General features: G+C 34.4%; 1 protein-coding gene across 3 annotated transcripts in view; it reads left to right on the forward strand.

The window, feature by feature from the left end:
• Window positions 1-14,222, forward strand: part of Rlip (Ral interacting protein) — a 213,112-nt gene extending 198,890 nt beyond the window's left edge. For all 3 annotated transcript variants that reach the window (XM_081736141.1, XM_081736142.1, XM_081736143.1), the window contains 2 exons: window positions 6,337-6,454; window positions 12,870-14,222. In XM_081736141.1, the coding sequence (XP_081592267.1) occupies window positions 6,337-6,454; window positions 12,870-12,980 (229 nt within the window). In that variant the 3' untranslated portion in view covers window positions 12,981-14,222. The remainder of the gene's footprint in view (window positions 1-6,336; window positions 6,455-12,869) is intronic.
• Window positions 14,223-15,685: the final 1,463 nt, after the last annotated feature.

A 15,685-nucleotide genomic window follows, 5' to 3' on the forward strand; every position in this document is an offset into this window, starting at 1 on the left:
TCATATAATAGAACTTATTATTCCTTCATTAATGGAACCAATGCATTATTTATTTGCGTATTAATTAATTAAATCACTAGTTTCAGCCTTCAATGCCTCTTGTAATTTATTTACCTCAGTAATAGTTAAAAAAAAAAAAAAAAAAAAAAAACTTCGAACTTTTAGATATTGGAAATAAGCGAGTGTTACTTCTTACGTAAAACGTTAATCAGTATATATATATATATATATATATATATATATATATATATATATATATATATATATATATATATATATGGATGGATGTTCTGCCCGAAGACAAGCTCTTATGTGCTTTCGTAACGTAGTTAGATGGCCGGTTCTTTTCCTTGTTGTTCAGAGATTTATATGAAGAACTAGGAACAAGATTTTTTCTTCTCTCGTAGAAGTGTGCCAATAGCAGATTGTCAGTTGACATGCAATACTTACTTCACTATAGAACGGTAGGAATCGGATTAGTTTGATCATCTGTTATAATGGCATGGTGAAAGATATATAAAGTTTTCGTGTCGCCTGCGAAAGACTGCATCGCTAAATGATGGAAGTTTTGAAGAGGGCTGGGTAAATATTATCTATTGGCCTTGTTTCTGTCGACCTGTAATCGTTGCAATGTCAGATGCTATCAGAAGCAGTTTGGAATATCTGACGGATCCTTCTGGGAAGGTTGGCTGAAAAGTTCTACATTTCTTACGGTGCACCATAGGGTACTATGAGTGGCTTTACAAAGTCAATGCACGATGCGTGTCCAAGAATCTGACATAAAAGCAGAAGGGCCAGAGAATGGTGTCACCTTTGAATAACTCAGTTCATATGCACACGAGAAACGTCCTCAAAGCGACAGGAGGTGAGTTTTATATGTTACTCTTAACTCACTAAACGAGACAATCTAATATGGTATGTAAAGAATCCAACGTCCGTAACAATTTAATATGATACGTAAACTTTCTGCTGCTCTGCCACTCAAGAAATTCGTCACCCATTCTCTTCAAAAAGTTCTGCTGACAACTTTCTGGGACATGCAAAAGTTCTCTTGGTGTAGTTCCATCCACCTGAAATCAATATTACTGCAACTCATACGATAACAAGTTGCATCACGTTCTTAATATTAAAAATAAATAAATAAAGTTAAAAAGTAAAATAAAAATGAAAGTAAGTATCCTTTCACAAAGTGAAGCTAAGGTTTTCAACTATGCCAATTCAATACACAAACTTGAAGTAGTGTATCTGTAAGTATTGGATGCAATAGAATAGTAAGATCAACCATGGAACAGATTTTTCAGACGCTGAGTCTGTTTTAAAAAGCCACTACTCGCTGTTCCTTACTGCTTTTCTTCTATGACAATAAAGGTTGAAAACACACATCGTTTATTTCAACCACTTCCGGTTTGAATAGAAGGCTAAGGGAGGAGATAGAACCTATTCCTAGAAAACAATCGATTGCAAAGAAATCACATCTTGATAGCATTTACAGTTTTTGCTCTACGGAATAAGTACTGAAACTGGAAGTTATGCCATAGAAGAAAAGCAATAAGGAACAGCGAGTAATGGCTTTTTAGCACAGACTCAGCGTCTGAGAAATCTGTTCCATGGTTGATCTTACTACTCTATTGCATCCAATACTTACAGATACACTACTTCAAGTTTGTGTACTTCACCATGTGAAAGGATACTTACTTCATTTTTATTTTACTTTTTTTACCTTATTTATTTATTTTTAATATTAAGAACGTGATGCAACTTGTTAACATGTTGTCGTAAGGGTTGCAGTAATATTGATTTCAGTAATATTGATTTCAGGTGGATGAAACTACACGAAGAGAACTTTTGAATGTCCCAGAAAATTGTCAGCAGAACTTTTTGAAGAGAATGGGTGACGAATTTGAACCATTTGCAGTTTCGATAATGTGTTGTGGATAGTCATTATATATTGTCTTGAGACTAATCTTTTACAAAAAAAAAAAAAAAAAAAAAAGCTTTTTGCTATTACCGTTTTCGTTTTATGGCAATAAACATTGAAACTGGTATTGAAGCCGGATGTAACAATAAATTTGAACCACTTGCGGTTTCGGTAGGGTGTTGTGGATAGTCGTGATATGTTGTCTTGATACATTGAATCGTTTGTGAAAAAACACTTCTCGCTATCTATCTGTTATTTGTGTTCGTTCTATGGCAATACACGTTGAAACCGAAAATTACTAATTTTAACCACTTCCAGTTTGAATAAAGGGTTAACGGAGCAGGTGAGACCTACTCTTGGGACGTTGAATCGATTAAAAAAAAAAACTTTTTTCCTCTACGGAAATCAGTATTGGAACTGAGTAAATTTGAATCATTTGCGGTTTTGGTAGAGTGTTGTTGATAGTCATGATATGTTGTCTTCAGACGCTGAATGTTTTCAAAAACCTGCTTCTCGCTATCTGTTACCATTTTCATTCTATGGTGATAAACGTTGAAACCGAAAGTAATCGTAAATTTGAACCACTTCTGGTTTTGGTAAGGTGTTGTTGATAATCATGAAATGTTGTCCTGAAACGCTGAATCATTAAAAAAAAATTCTTGCTATCTGTTATCGTTTCCGTTCTATGGCGGCGATAAACGTCTAAAATGGAAATGACTAATTTGAACCACTTCTGGTTTGAGTAGAGAATTAGTTAATGTAGGAGATAGAACCTATCCTTTGGATGCTGAATTGATTGAAAAGAAAAAACGCACATCTTATTTCTTACCGTTTTTGCTCTGATACCGGTCTCCATATGGATGGACAAAACCGTTCTACAAGACTTCCGACACTTACGCATAGCATAGTTTGGAAGTCTAAAATTCAAATGTCATACTACTTGATAACAATGTTGCTCAGTTTGGCTGAAAGGTGTTTCAGCTACCTTCACACAGTCCTAACCTAACTGCTTCAGAAATTTTCTTTTGTCCTCTGGTTTGATTCAGTTGAAGTAGTTCAGTCCGTTGCATATAGTTGTACATCACAAAGTGAAAGTCTATGAATGAAGAATACTAAAACTTGTATCACTATGAAAAAAAAAAATCTCAAATGTGTGTGTGTGTATTCTTTTAAATAAATAAATAAATAAGACATGCAGTTTATTTTGTATATGGGATGTGGCTATCTGGAGAACTTTAGCAGAAAGAACAAAAATGTGCATCTCTTTTCTATCTCTTATCGCTGTTACGTTCAAATTCTATATTTAAATATTGCAGAAGTATATATATATATATATATATATATATATCTTTCCCAAGCCTAATAGGGGAATTAGAAATCAAGTGGGCTTTGTGGTAGACAAACATCATGTGCATGAGATTTCTCGAGGTTCTCTCATTTCCTCTCACTTCGTTCATTCCACCATTTCATCCATTCTCATCATCACCGTTCCTTTAGCCTACGAAATGTAACCGTGAGATGTAAAATTTAATATTTCATTTCATTTCCATTTAGAAGAAAGATTCTTCGATTACTGATAAAGGTTTGACGTTGAGTTTCTTTTTCTAAACGTAAATGAACACTCATTATACGAGGGTCACTAGAAACCTGCAGCTCTGGATACACATATCTTTATTTCAACTATTGTAATTTTTCAAAGTATTCTCTCCGACATTCCACACAGCGTCTCATCCTCCTAAACCAATTCTAGTAGCACTGGTTCTACAGGGTTTCAAGCACTGCACTTAACAGTTCTTTGTAGTCATTCACAGCTTCTTCAGGAGTAGGTGCTTCACCAGGAAACACTCAGATAGACAGACGACTGGTGCATTGTCTCTGAGTCAAACTGGTAAATCCAAGTCTCATCACCCGTCACAATATCTGAAACCCTCCTAGAATCCCCACTTCGAAACTTCTTAAGCATGTCTTGACACTATTCCACTCTTATCTGCTCTTGATTTTAATTCAAGTTGTATGGCACCCACCGAGTTAAACCTTTCCCATACGTAAGTGTTTATGAAGGATGGTTGTAACACTGGGCACATTAATCCCAAGAGCACACTCGATGTCACTCGGGGTTCGTCTCTAATCATTTAATCCACGGCATCAATGGTTTCCTCTATCACTGCTGTAGATGGCATTCCATTGTGTAATGCATCGCCTTTCTCAGGGGATTACAATTTATAGTATTTGTTAATTTTATGTTCAAATGTTACTTTTATTCTTGATGTGCATAAACCTGATATGTACCCGTTTCCTACAATTTTCAATATGTTTGTGGTGATAAATCCTGTGGGAACATTTGCTTCAAGAAAAATGCAGTCTGAAGAGTCTAAAAAAAAAGTAGAAGAATACTTTAAAATTTTGTACGCAATAAGATATTACAATTGAAAAGTATAAAAACACAAATTATAATCATGGCTCGTAAATCCTTTCTTTCCAACTCCATGGCTGCGGTGCAAATGGTGACAACTCTGGTCACTTGGCAGCACCGTTTAGCACGTCACATGGCATGATCGTCGCGGGACTGGGCAAGAATAGAAGATCGAATAACATACCAGTAGATTTTTATGATATTGCGCAAAAGGACATATACTTTGATTTATCTTTATATGTTCTGATTTTTCGTGTAGACTTAATTTTCGTTATTGATGACTTCATTTTCGCTGTCAATAATAGTCCTTACCAGTTATCAGTATAAGGTAAAAATAATACAACATTGTAGTACTAATACACTAATCAGTCCTTTATTAAAACATTACAGCGTTGCACCGGAATTATCATATAGCTAATAATTATTTAGAGAAGTTTATTCCAGTGCAAAGCAAATTGCCAACTATGTATTTGAAAGTACAAAAAGAAGAAATAAGATGAAGTCATATAAAGTTAAAGACAAATCATACCAAAGTATCAGTCAAAGCTAAAATATATATATGTACTCTATGACTAATCCTTCGTAATTAACCGAATACTCACAAAGAAAAATTGTATCCTAGTCATTAAAGAAAATACCAGCGCAAGTTACGAAAATTAAGTTTCAAAAAGTGAAAAATTAAGTGAGTCATACCGGTAGACTTATATGTACGTTAGAGACCTGCATGGGCTGGGCTTGGCCCGAGGCCCCGGGTCAGGCTTGAGCGGGCCGACTCTGTTATTTCTTTGGGCCGGGCCGGGCTTGGGCGGGCCAACACTGATTTCTCTTCAGGTCGGGCTGGGCGGGGGCCGATTAATTGCAATTCTTTAATAATTATTAACTTTCGTTAAACGATAATTGGAATAAAGCCAAACGTTGAAGAAGTGTGCCCGTGAAAAATATTACAAAGAATGCAATAGCTATTTACAGTTTGCGTTGCTTAGCAGCTCCACCTTCCCTATAGAGGATTGCAGGCATTGCGCGGTAAATTGAGCTCTGACCTTGACCTTTACTGAACCCAAAATATGACAAGAAGGGGTGGGAAAGTTTTGTCTGTCGCTAAACAATATTGCCATCTTCACTTTCTGCTAAAAATCAATTAAGTTAGATTTTTGTTACAGGAAATGGAGTTTTTGTTCTCTCGATGACAGGGAAAGTTCTAGGAGGCAATGGTACTATTCGGGAGGCAAGCATCAGATTATGAACCAGAGTTTACAAAATGTTTCTGAGAGTTAGATCAAGTTTAATACTAAATTTTCAGAAAGATTAAGGCTCCAGCTAATTTTTTAAAAAAATTATCGGGCCAAAACTTTTAAAATTTATCGGGGCGGGCCGGGCTCGGGCCAAGAATTTTAAAAAGCTTATCGCGCCGGGTCGGGCTCGGGCCGAAATCTCCAAAACTTTTCGGGCCCGGACTGGGCTGGGCTTAGGTACATTTGGGCTGGATTGGGCTCGGGCCGAAAAATTCGGCCCGTGCAGGTCTCTAATATACGTACCTCTTATTAACAAGTTTTATAAGAATGCAGTCTCATCTTATCTTTAATGGAATATCAATTTTTACGTTGATATATCTAAGAGTCAGTATGATATTCCTGACCTACTTAATGTGACAAATTGAATTTAATCTGATTTCTATTATTATTATTATTATTATTATTATTATTATTATTATTATTATTATTATTATTATTATTATTATTATTATTTTCTTTTATATAACAGCATGTTTATTTTATGCATGATTTTTCCCTTTTCTGTGCATGTATCATTTGTATTTTATAATGTATTACGTTTATTTTTGTTATTTGCATGTTATTTGTATGGAAATTGCAAGTGGGCAGTTCTGTCTGTAATTTCCAGTATGCAATAAAATTATTATTATTATTATTATTATTATTATTATTATTATTATTATTATTATTATTATTATTATTATTATTATTATTATTATTATTATTATTATTAGGGCGTTTTCAACAAACAGTTCTGAGAATAGCTCAACCTCGAGCTCTGAAGACAGTGATGTAGAAGAAGAACTCAAAAAGAAATTGAGCGAAATGGTGAAAGAAAATGAAGTGTTAGAGGTAAGTTTTTATCTTTCTGTCTTCAATATTTGTTCGTTTTGTATTTTAGGTTATATACTTGCTTTCTTCCTCATTTAATTCACACATAAAACCTACCAATTAATACGTATATATAATGCTATGCATAAATAATTCCATAATAAGCCGTGAAAGATAGGGAGGTAAGATGCCTTTGATTTTAACAGAATTTAATAATCTGAAAACACAAAACCTAAAGTGAAAGCTCGAGCAATGTATTAGATTCTACTTGAAATATTGGATCCCGTCTCGTATTAGAAGGAAGTCAAATGAAAAAGTACGTAGGTAAATTTTTTATGCTAACAAACCCTTAAAATCTTTTCAACGTACTGTTCTACATTTAGGATGGGCTTTGGAAATATGACATGGTCGATTTCTCAGCAAAAATCACATTTTATGTATGGAAATACATACGAGTGACAACAGACAGTATTCTAACAGTTGAAAAAATTATTCTTGAAAAATCGGTTATAGATGCCCAAAGTATATTTCCTGTTCAGGTTAAATACAGGAAACTCTTGTGACTATTATTGTCTATATACATTTGTAAGTTAACTGTGCGTAAAGAATGCACAAGAAAGCGCACGTAAGTTAAATACCTTTCTCGAATTTATATATGAATATGACAGCAACGCCAAGTGTATAGATGGTGCTTTTGAGAGAAACCATAAGTATGCCTTCAAACACTTGAAATGGATCTTACGTCAAACAGGTGGCTTTGTACTGCTGTCACGTTTTTGCAATGTAGTATTCGTGTGTTGGGATACTCATGTACAATAGAGATATAGAATAAAATGTTACTCTTGAGTTTTGAAAGGTGTATGTCGTTGAAAATCAGAGAATAGTCTAGAAAAGCAGTTTACATAGAGATTCCGGATGTACGGTTTTTCGAATAGAGTTCTGTTTTTTGAATAGAGTTCTGCTTTACTCTTGTTCCCAACGTGGCTGCTAGCGAAAGTCCTTATTGTGCCAGATTTGACATGTGCAACATTCATTATAGTATATTACACTCACCCGTCTTATTTCAGTCATTAAAATACAAGGGATGGATAAAAAGTAATGGAAACACTATAATTTTATCTGGTTTAATTGCCAAAATAAATAGCAATAGCATTATTTCAATGTAAATACCCTCCGCGTCTACAATTTTCTACCACACCTATAGAAAATGTCTCACACCGTCAGTATATCCATCTTTGTCGATGTTTCACAGGGGCCACCCTGTTGCACTATTGATGTGTTGTTTCAATTGTATTATAATGCTTCTTTCATATTTGCAGTGAGATTGCAATCGCACGTTTTCATATCCGAGGAATACAGCGGTTGTTCTGGTAGCTCCTATCGCCAATAATGCAGGTGATCTTGCATGACTTTAGCTGCGTGACAGTTGGTATTGTTATACAAGGTGATGATCGTCGTTATCAAGAAATACTATCATTTTCTTTTTAGTGCGGAAGAAGATACCTTTACAAGAAATTGCAATAGTGGGTTGCATCGATTTTTTGTCCATGACGTATCAAACGGTGAAGGATTATTCCATCGATGTCGCATGCCACAATGAATATCAAATAGTTTCTCAATACTTTCAAAGTTATGTTGGCTGTTTTGCAAGAATAAATGATGAGATGAGTAAAATCTTAAAATAAAAATAAAATTTGACCAAAGCAAAAATTTAATACTAATGTTACAGTTTTAGCAATATATCATTGCCTATATCAGATACATTATCTGATGAAAGCGAGGATATATTGGCTAAACTATAACAAAGGTTAGTAATAATTCTACAATATTACTAGCATTTAACGAAAAAAAAATGGTCCAAGGATGAGGCATATACTAATCAACAGGTCTTACGGAATAAAGCAAAATGATAGCGTCTGTGTAAAAGTTCATGTAGTTTTTGAGAAACTTGAGAAAAATTAATTATTTTTTAGATTTAAAAATGGATGCTGACCTGAATACTTAAAAATGGATGGATACTGAAGTACAGAGGTTGATTCATTTGTATTGAGCCGAATTTGAACTTGAATTTGGTGGCCGGGCTCGGCCAGGGACAGGCTTGGCTCGCCTTGTATGTGGTACTTTATTTCTCGGTAACTACTGATCAAATCTGAACCAAATTGTGTGGGCAAATAGCTCAGTGTCAAATGAATAAAAGAAACTATTTTTGGTGACCGGGTTCGCCAGAAACAGCCTCGGATAGGCTCGGCCCGGCGTGACTTGTCTTACATGTGGCAGTACTTTATTTCTTGGTAACTACTGGCCAGATCTGGACGAAATTTGGTGGACAAATAGCCCATCCTCTAAGAAATAAAAATTGCTATACTTGGTCCCGGGCTCGACCAGGAATAGGCAGACCTTGACAACAGAGACTGTGTTCCATAGCTTTGCACTCCGGGAGCTTCTGAATTCGATTTATCTCGACGCAGCACTCAGCGGAGGATTTTTTTTTCCTTTCGTAGATTAATTTCCATCAGATATGCATCAAATAAAGAAGGCTATGCTTTTTCAGTATCCACTGCGTAGAGAAAAACTGCTGAACGGACTTAAGACTTTATTCTATTGAGAGATAAATGACAAGTTTTTCAAGTAGATTCTATTCCAAGAAAAGATTGGGTGAGTCTTAAATAGTTACATACACCTTCTGTCAGCCAACAATGTTAGGTACCAGCAGATTTTCAAGCATCATTAGATGGACAGTGTGGAATCAGAGGTACTCTAAGTGTTAGTTTTTTTTAATTCTCTTTTCTTCCTTTCAGTTTTCCGAACACTTAAGCCGTATCGTCAGTAGATTTTTTTTTTTTTTTTGTATTGTCCATTTATTTATATTTATAAACACGGTTGTTAATATTGATGCAGTATGAAACCAAGTAAAATTGCAGAAAACGTAGGCAAAATGTGTTGTGTTTATATAAATGTAATCATATCTTATTTTATTAGAGAGAATGTTCTCCAGAATTTGCCTAGTTTTAATTATATATATATGAAGTATCATCTGTAACTAGAAGTAGCAGTTTAAATATACATGAACAAAATTTAGCGTCTTAAAATGTGTTAGCGCAAATTGAGCTAAATACTTTCAAGATATGCGCATCACATAGTTAATGGAAATATGAAACAGGAAAGGTCAGTCATCTACATCTCCACTGATCGGCTATAAAAGAATCAAGGAAAAAAATTCTTATAAAGTAGCTCAATGTCTTTTGTTTCGAAGGAAAGAGAGGATACGTGAGTTTCTAAAATACTTGTGTAAAATAATTTTTAAAAAATGTACATAATTGTGCAAAACGGAAGTGAAAATAACAGTAAGTAGAAGTAAATAACACATTTTTTTTTAAATAAAACAACTGAATTCCAATCCATAATGTGAAACTATGGTAAACTTCGAAACTATGCAAATTCAATACCAACATTGGGAGTAATACATCCATAACTTCTGGTTGCGATAGGGGATAAGATCAAGGAGAGAACCTGTTTTTGTTTTATGGCAATAAAAATTGAAACCGCAAGTAATAGTAAATTTCTATCACTTCCGGTTTTAATGAAGAAATGCGGATGAAGATAGTATCTTTCCTTTAAATACTGACGATTACAAAAAAAAAAATCTTATTGCAATCGGTTATATTTCTGTTCTATCGCGATCTACGTTGAAACCGGAAATGCCTAATTTCTGCCACTTCCGGATTAAATAGAGGGTTAGCGGAAGAAATATAATCTATCTTATATGAAGAATCTATCCGAAAAAATCGCTTCTCGCTGTCTCGTACCGTTTTTGTTCTGTGGTGATCAAAGTTGAAACCGGAAATGTTTAGTTTCTAAAAATTTTTGTTTGAGTAGAGCTTTTACGGAGTAGATGCGACCTATTATCGGGACACTTAATCGATTCCAAAAATTTACTTGTCACTACCTTTTATCGTTTTTGCTCTATAGAAATTATATTGAAATTAGAAGTAGTATTAAATTTTTCTACTAGAGATGCGAGAGAATAACGCATCTTTTCTTTAGACGCTAAATCGATTTAAAAAGTCCACATGTCTCTTAGCGTTTCTGTTCTATGGAGATCAACGTTGAAACCGGAAATGGGAAATGTCTACCTATTTTAGGTTTGAATAGAGTGTTAGCGGATGAGATTGAATATATTCTTGGGACGCTGAATGGGTTCTAGAAAACTGCTTCTCGATATCTTTTACAGTTTTTGCCCTAATACCTGTCAATAGAGGGACGTAGAGGTCCTATGTATCGAAGAAGAACGCCTAGAAAGCAGTTAATGTAGCAAAAGGCCAAGCTTAAAGGTGATTAACAAGCTCTCGAAGGTAAGAAAGAGGCAAAAGAAAAACATATTTCGCGTCTGCTGCATCAAGGCTAAAAATAACGAGATTCTGACAAGTAAGAAAAAGATACAGAAGAGGTGGGAGGAGTATTTACAGAAACTTCTCAGTGAAAAAAAACCCAAGGGAAACATGCGAAAGTCTACCCACGAATCAGGGACTGTTCCAGTCTGTGATCATGGTACAGATAGAAAATGTCATAAAAAGATGAAAAGTTGTAAATCCTCAGGACCGGATAATATCCCTATCAAAGCACTAAAAAGTTTAGGTAGAGGAGTGCAGTGGTTTATTCGACTTTTTAATAGAATAGAGACAGGAAATATGTCAAACGAATGGAAAAGCAACTACGTTGTGCTGGTTTTTAAAAACAAAGATGGTGTGCAAAAATGTAACAGATGGTGTGCAAAAATGTAACAGCTACAGGGGAATAAAACTTACAGCTATGCAATGAACCTCTGGAAGAGAATGATAGAAGGAAGATTGAGAGAAGAGACCGAAATAACAGATAATCATTTTGGTTTCATGCCAGGACTGTCGACAACGGATGCAATATTTGGAATTAGGATGCTAATCGAAAAGTACAGAGAATGCCAAAAGGACCTTTATATGATGTTCAACGATCTAAAAGGTATGATACAGGAATACCACGGAATCTTATTTGGTTGACACTGAAGAAGTAAGAAGTGTGTTTCGAACACACCTGTATAATTCAAGATATTAGTGGATGTAAAACATGAATGAAGAGCACATTGGAATAACAAAAGAGTTCACAGTTAAAGTGTGACTTCATCAGTGATCCAGTCTTAGCCCATGACTTTTTGCAGTTGTGATGGACGAGCGTACAAAAGATATCCAAGAAATAGCACCTTGGAATATGTTGTTTGCGAATGACATCGTGTTGGTGACTGAGACCAAGGCAACATTATAAGAGAAATTAGATACCTGGAGAGTGGCATTGGAGAGCAAAGTGCTTAAAATAAATAAAACGAAGACAAATTCAGGAAAAATGTAATCGACAATACAAGAATACGACTTGACGAAGAAGAGGGTAATGGCGAGGAAATTCAAGTACATGGGACATTCAAGTACGTATTTCCCAAAGGGATTCCCTATAACCTGGCAAGTAATCCTTATGTTCCTTTGGGAAATTCCTCGCACCATCTTGCGGAGGTTTGAAACATACATTTTTCAATCGAGCAGGTATGACTTCGAGTGTCATGTTCTAAACCGCCCTCTCTACGTTGCGTTGTTTTTGAATTACAGCCCTCTGAAGTTCATTTTCCCACGCTTTCGGCACCTTATATCGCCGAAAGTATCCCTCACTGACCAAAGATCCACAGGACTTCTTTTCTGATTTCGGTGTCGAGAATCAGCTCCCGAAGTTTGTTCAAATAGTTTCTTACCACCCTGTATAATGAACTAGATCGTTTGTGTAAAACGATCGCAATAACCAGCACCTTTTTCTAGCAACTATTGAAACTAATATATGATGAAAATAGCTCACAATATTCAGAATTTGTCCTTAGTGCTTATTATGTGCATAGTCCGCCTATACTAGGTTTTATACTATGTTCTTTAAAACGAGATCGAATTGCTAAAGTATATTGCTTTTAACGTAACTCCTAATATTCTGGTTTGGTGCGATTGTTTGTGGTGAGGTTGGAACATTTGAATCACAACACAGTTTGCATGGTAACAGCGTTTGTGTGCGGATAGCTTTGCATTCAGATTATTAGCGAAGCTGTCAATGCACAGTCGCTGGACGAATTCCAGGTTAAATTCCCGAGCTTGGTTATTACATTGGCCCTTTGCCATCCTCAGTAATCATGATGAAAGATATGCAGAGATTTGACGTATTCATTTTGTTATTATTTTATTATTTATGCCCTCTATATAACTCATAGTAGACTTATAAATGAAAACAAACTTTATATTTTTTAAAAAAATGTTATTAAATTGTTGAATGAATATAAATTCATTCATTCATCGTGAAAATATCAACAAATATCTTGTCAAATAATGTATTTTCTTTTTATTTCTTTTTTTTTTTTTTTTTTTTTTATTTTTAGCATAAAAGAGCAATGTTGAGTGAACGAATTCAGAGCGAAAGAGAAGCGTGTGTACATTTGCGTGCCCAGATTGGAATGCTTCAACTGCAGCAGGAATCTAAACAGTTATAGATTTTTCTTTGTGGCTCACGCAAGAGAAATGTTGATATTTTATTACAAAAGAAGGATGTTTATTTTTAAAATATTGAAGAATGTGTGCGAGGATTCGATTCTTTCGTGTATCGTTACTGTATATATGATTCGTGTTCGTATTTATATGTATATGTCTGTGTACATACAATATTGGTGCTCCAAAAATGGCTTTTCAGGTTTCTGTATAAACACATTAAGTTGTTATTGAATACTCATTTTCTGTATTTCACAATTGTTATATCGTCTCCGTTCCTTAACTTAGTTTTAAAATATTGTTGAATGAGTGAAGACTTAATGTAATTTGCTTGTTGATCATGTACAATAACCCAAGAACAAAATGTATTCTGTTTTTACTTTACAGATAGTGATCTTTAACAGATGTTGATTTCTCGTTTCTGTTTCGCAGTACATAGTACATATTACATAGTATATATGCGGACTGAGTAAAATATGCTTCTAAGTTTGTTTCTCGTTGGGAGTGCATATGCTCAGGTCGCATATTAATCTGTAACTCCATGTACTGTACTGTCTTAGTGCTGAAAGAGGACATGAAAAACTCGAATCATATAAAAGCGTTTCTTTTTTTATTACATTCAAGAAAAATCAGACTCACTTGCTTTGTATGTAAGTAAAAACTTTCAAAAAAAAAAGTGTGATTAATCTGTTTTAAAGATGTTCTTCGATTCTGTTAATCTTTAAAAAAGATCCTAAATGCTGACAAATTTGTTCACTTTCTTTCTTTTTCAGAAATAAAAGCAATGTTATAAGTTTTCGAAATTTTTATATAAATAACGAAATTGTCATAATTCAGAGCAATATTTAGTACGTTACACAGGTTTCATAGTATTATGTATCTTAATACGCTGTAAAGTATATTTTGAGTATTAGATAGCAGTTTGTTTCTAATAGTTTGATTGATGAATCAATATATTAAATAAACACCAGATAGGTTTTCAAGATAGATGTTAGTTTTACAGAGATTCGTTTTCCTCATGTAACAGTCCTTAGATTTTGCTTTTGTAAGTAAGCCAAGTGTAAAATTGCTTCAGTAGTTTCATTGCTTCTAGAAGGGTTATTTTAAAGTGTTCAATGAAGTGCCAAAACGCATTGAAAAGTGTCTATCTTACGTAATCATGTTACAACACGTTGTTAAGAATGGAAAAGCATTTTGGAGCATCTCATTCAGAGAATATTTTAATAAAAGGCAAATGTTTGTATTAAGTTGTTTGTTTTTAGTTCTATTGAGCTTTAAATTGAAAGTTTTTTCTGTTTTTCTTATTTGAAACAAGAGGAGAAAATTGTTAGTCGATGAAGTCGCTTTTTAAAACGAAGACTGAAGAGGACATTAAAGTCAATTACGGAACCTATAGAACGAAGTTTTGAAAATGTAAAAAATAATATGTATATAAAATACGTGTAAATGCATGTATGTACAGTTCAGTGTGATATATTCAATAGAGTACAATATTCCCTTTATGGTTTTGTCATTTTTCTCCTTAAACGTTTTGTTCTTAAAATTTCTGTAAATAAAAATGAGAAGAACCCCAGTTGTATAAATGGGCCGCGGTGGCTCAGTAGTAGAGCGATCACCTCTAGTACATGGGGTCCCTGGTTCGATCTCAGCTCGCGCCAAGTGGCTTGGTGGTGGACAAATGTGTACATAGGCACTCATAGAATACAAGCTTTAAGATCTTTGTGAGACAGTTTTTGCAGTGAAAACTATATCAGTATCCATAACATGTATGAGAGGATAATATTTTGATCTGTGAGGCCGCGGTGGCTCAATGGTAGAGCGTTCTACAGCATAGGATAGCATCACAGGATACAGCATAGGATAGGAGCACAGCATAGGATCTACAGACATTGAAAACTGCAATATAACAAATATTACTAAGCTCTTAAACATTTATAATATGTACAAACGTTCTTTCCGTTTGATATAATTAGTTTCGTAAATAACTTCAGAATGGAAGGACAATTTGAGTACAATTATCAGTAAATTAAAAAGAATGTAATTTTCTGTGTGTATCAGTGGTACTAGTGTACTTTCGAGAATATACATGTTAATTGTTACAGATATTTTTGAAACGTATCAAAAATTGATAGGCGTTATTTGACTAAAACTATAACTTGATATATTTGTGTAGTCATTATCCAGTCCAGCAGCAAACATTGCACTACGAGTTTACAGGGAAATGTATATACCACATCGTGCGACAGTGGCAGCTCTTGAAGAAAAAAATAAATTAAATCGTTGGTTTAAAAAAAAAAAAAAAAAAAAAAAAAACTACAAGCTAGGGGAATAAAGCTCTCCGTACAGATTTAGAGTGCTGTATTCAAGAATTAGTACTGAACATTACGTACAAGCTTTTCTTCCCTTAGCTTGCAGCAATAATATTTAAATTTTGACTTACGTAACTTCCCTCAATACCCACCACTGCAATTGAGGAGTCATTAATTCTAGCACATGTAGAGACTGGATTCCTATTTAATCATATTTACCTCATTTAATTTATTGTGCGTAACCCGTTAGCTGATTTTCGATATTGACACCATTCTTGTGAGCAAATGAATGCACAGAACGCTTATCAGAACTAAACTTTCCACTTACCCTTCAACTAGTAAGTTTAATTTTGAGAAATTCACACTTGTAATATCACTTGGTTTTAACTTGTTCCTTATCC

The sequence above is a fragment of the Thermobia domestica genome, chromosome 13 (genome assembly GCF_964235325.1).
Source record: "Thermobia domestica chromosome 13, izTheDome1.hap1.1, whole genome shotgun sequence".
NCBI lineage: Eukaryota > Metazoa > Arthropoda > Insecta > Zygentoma > Lepismatidae > Thermobia > Thermobia domestica.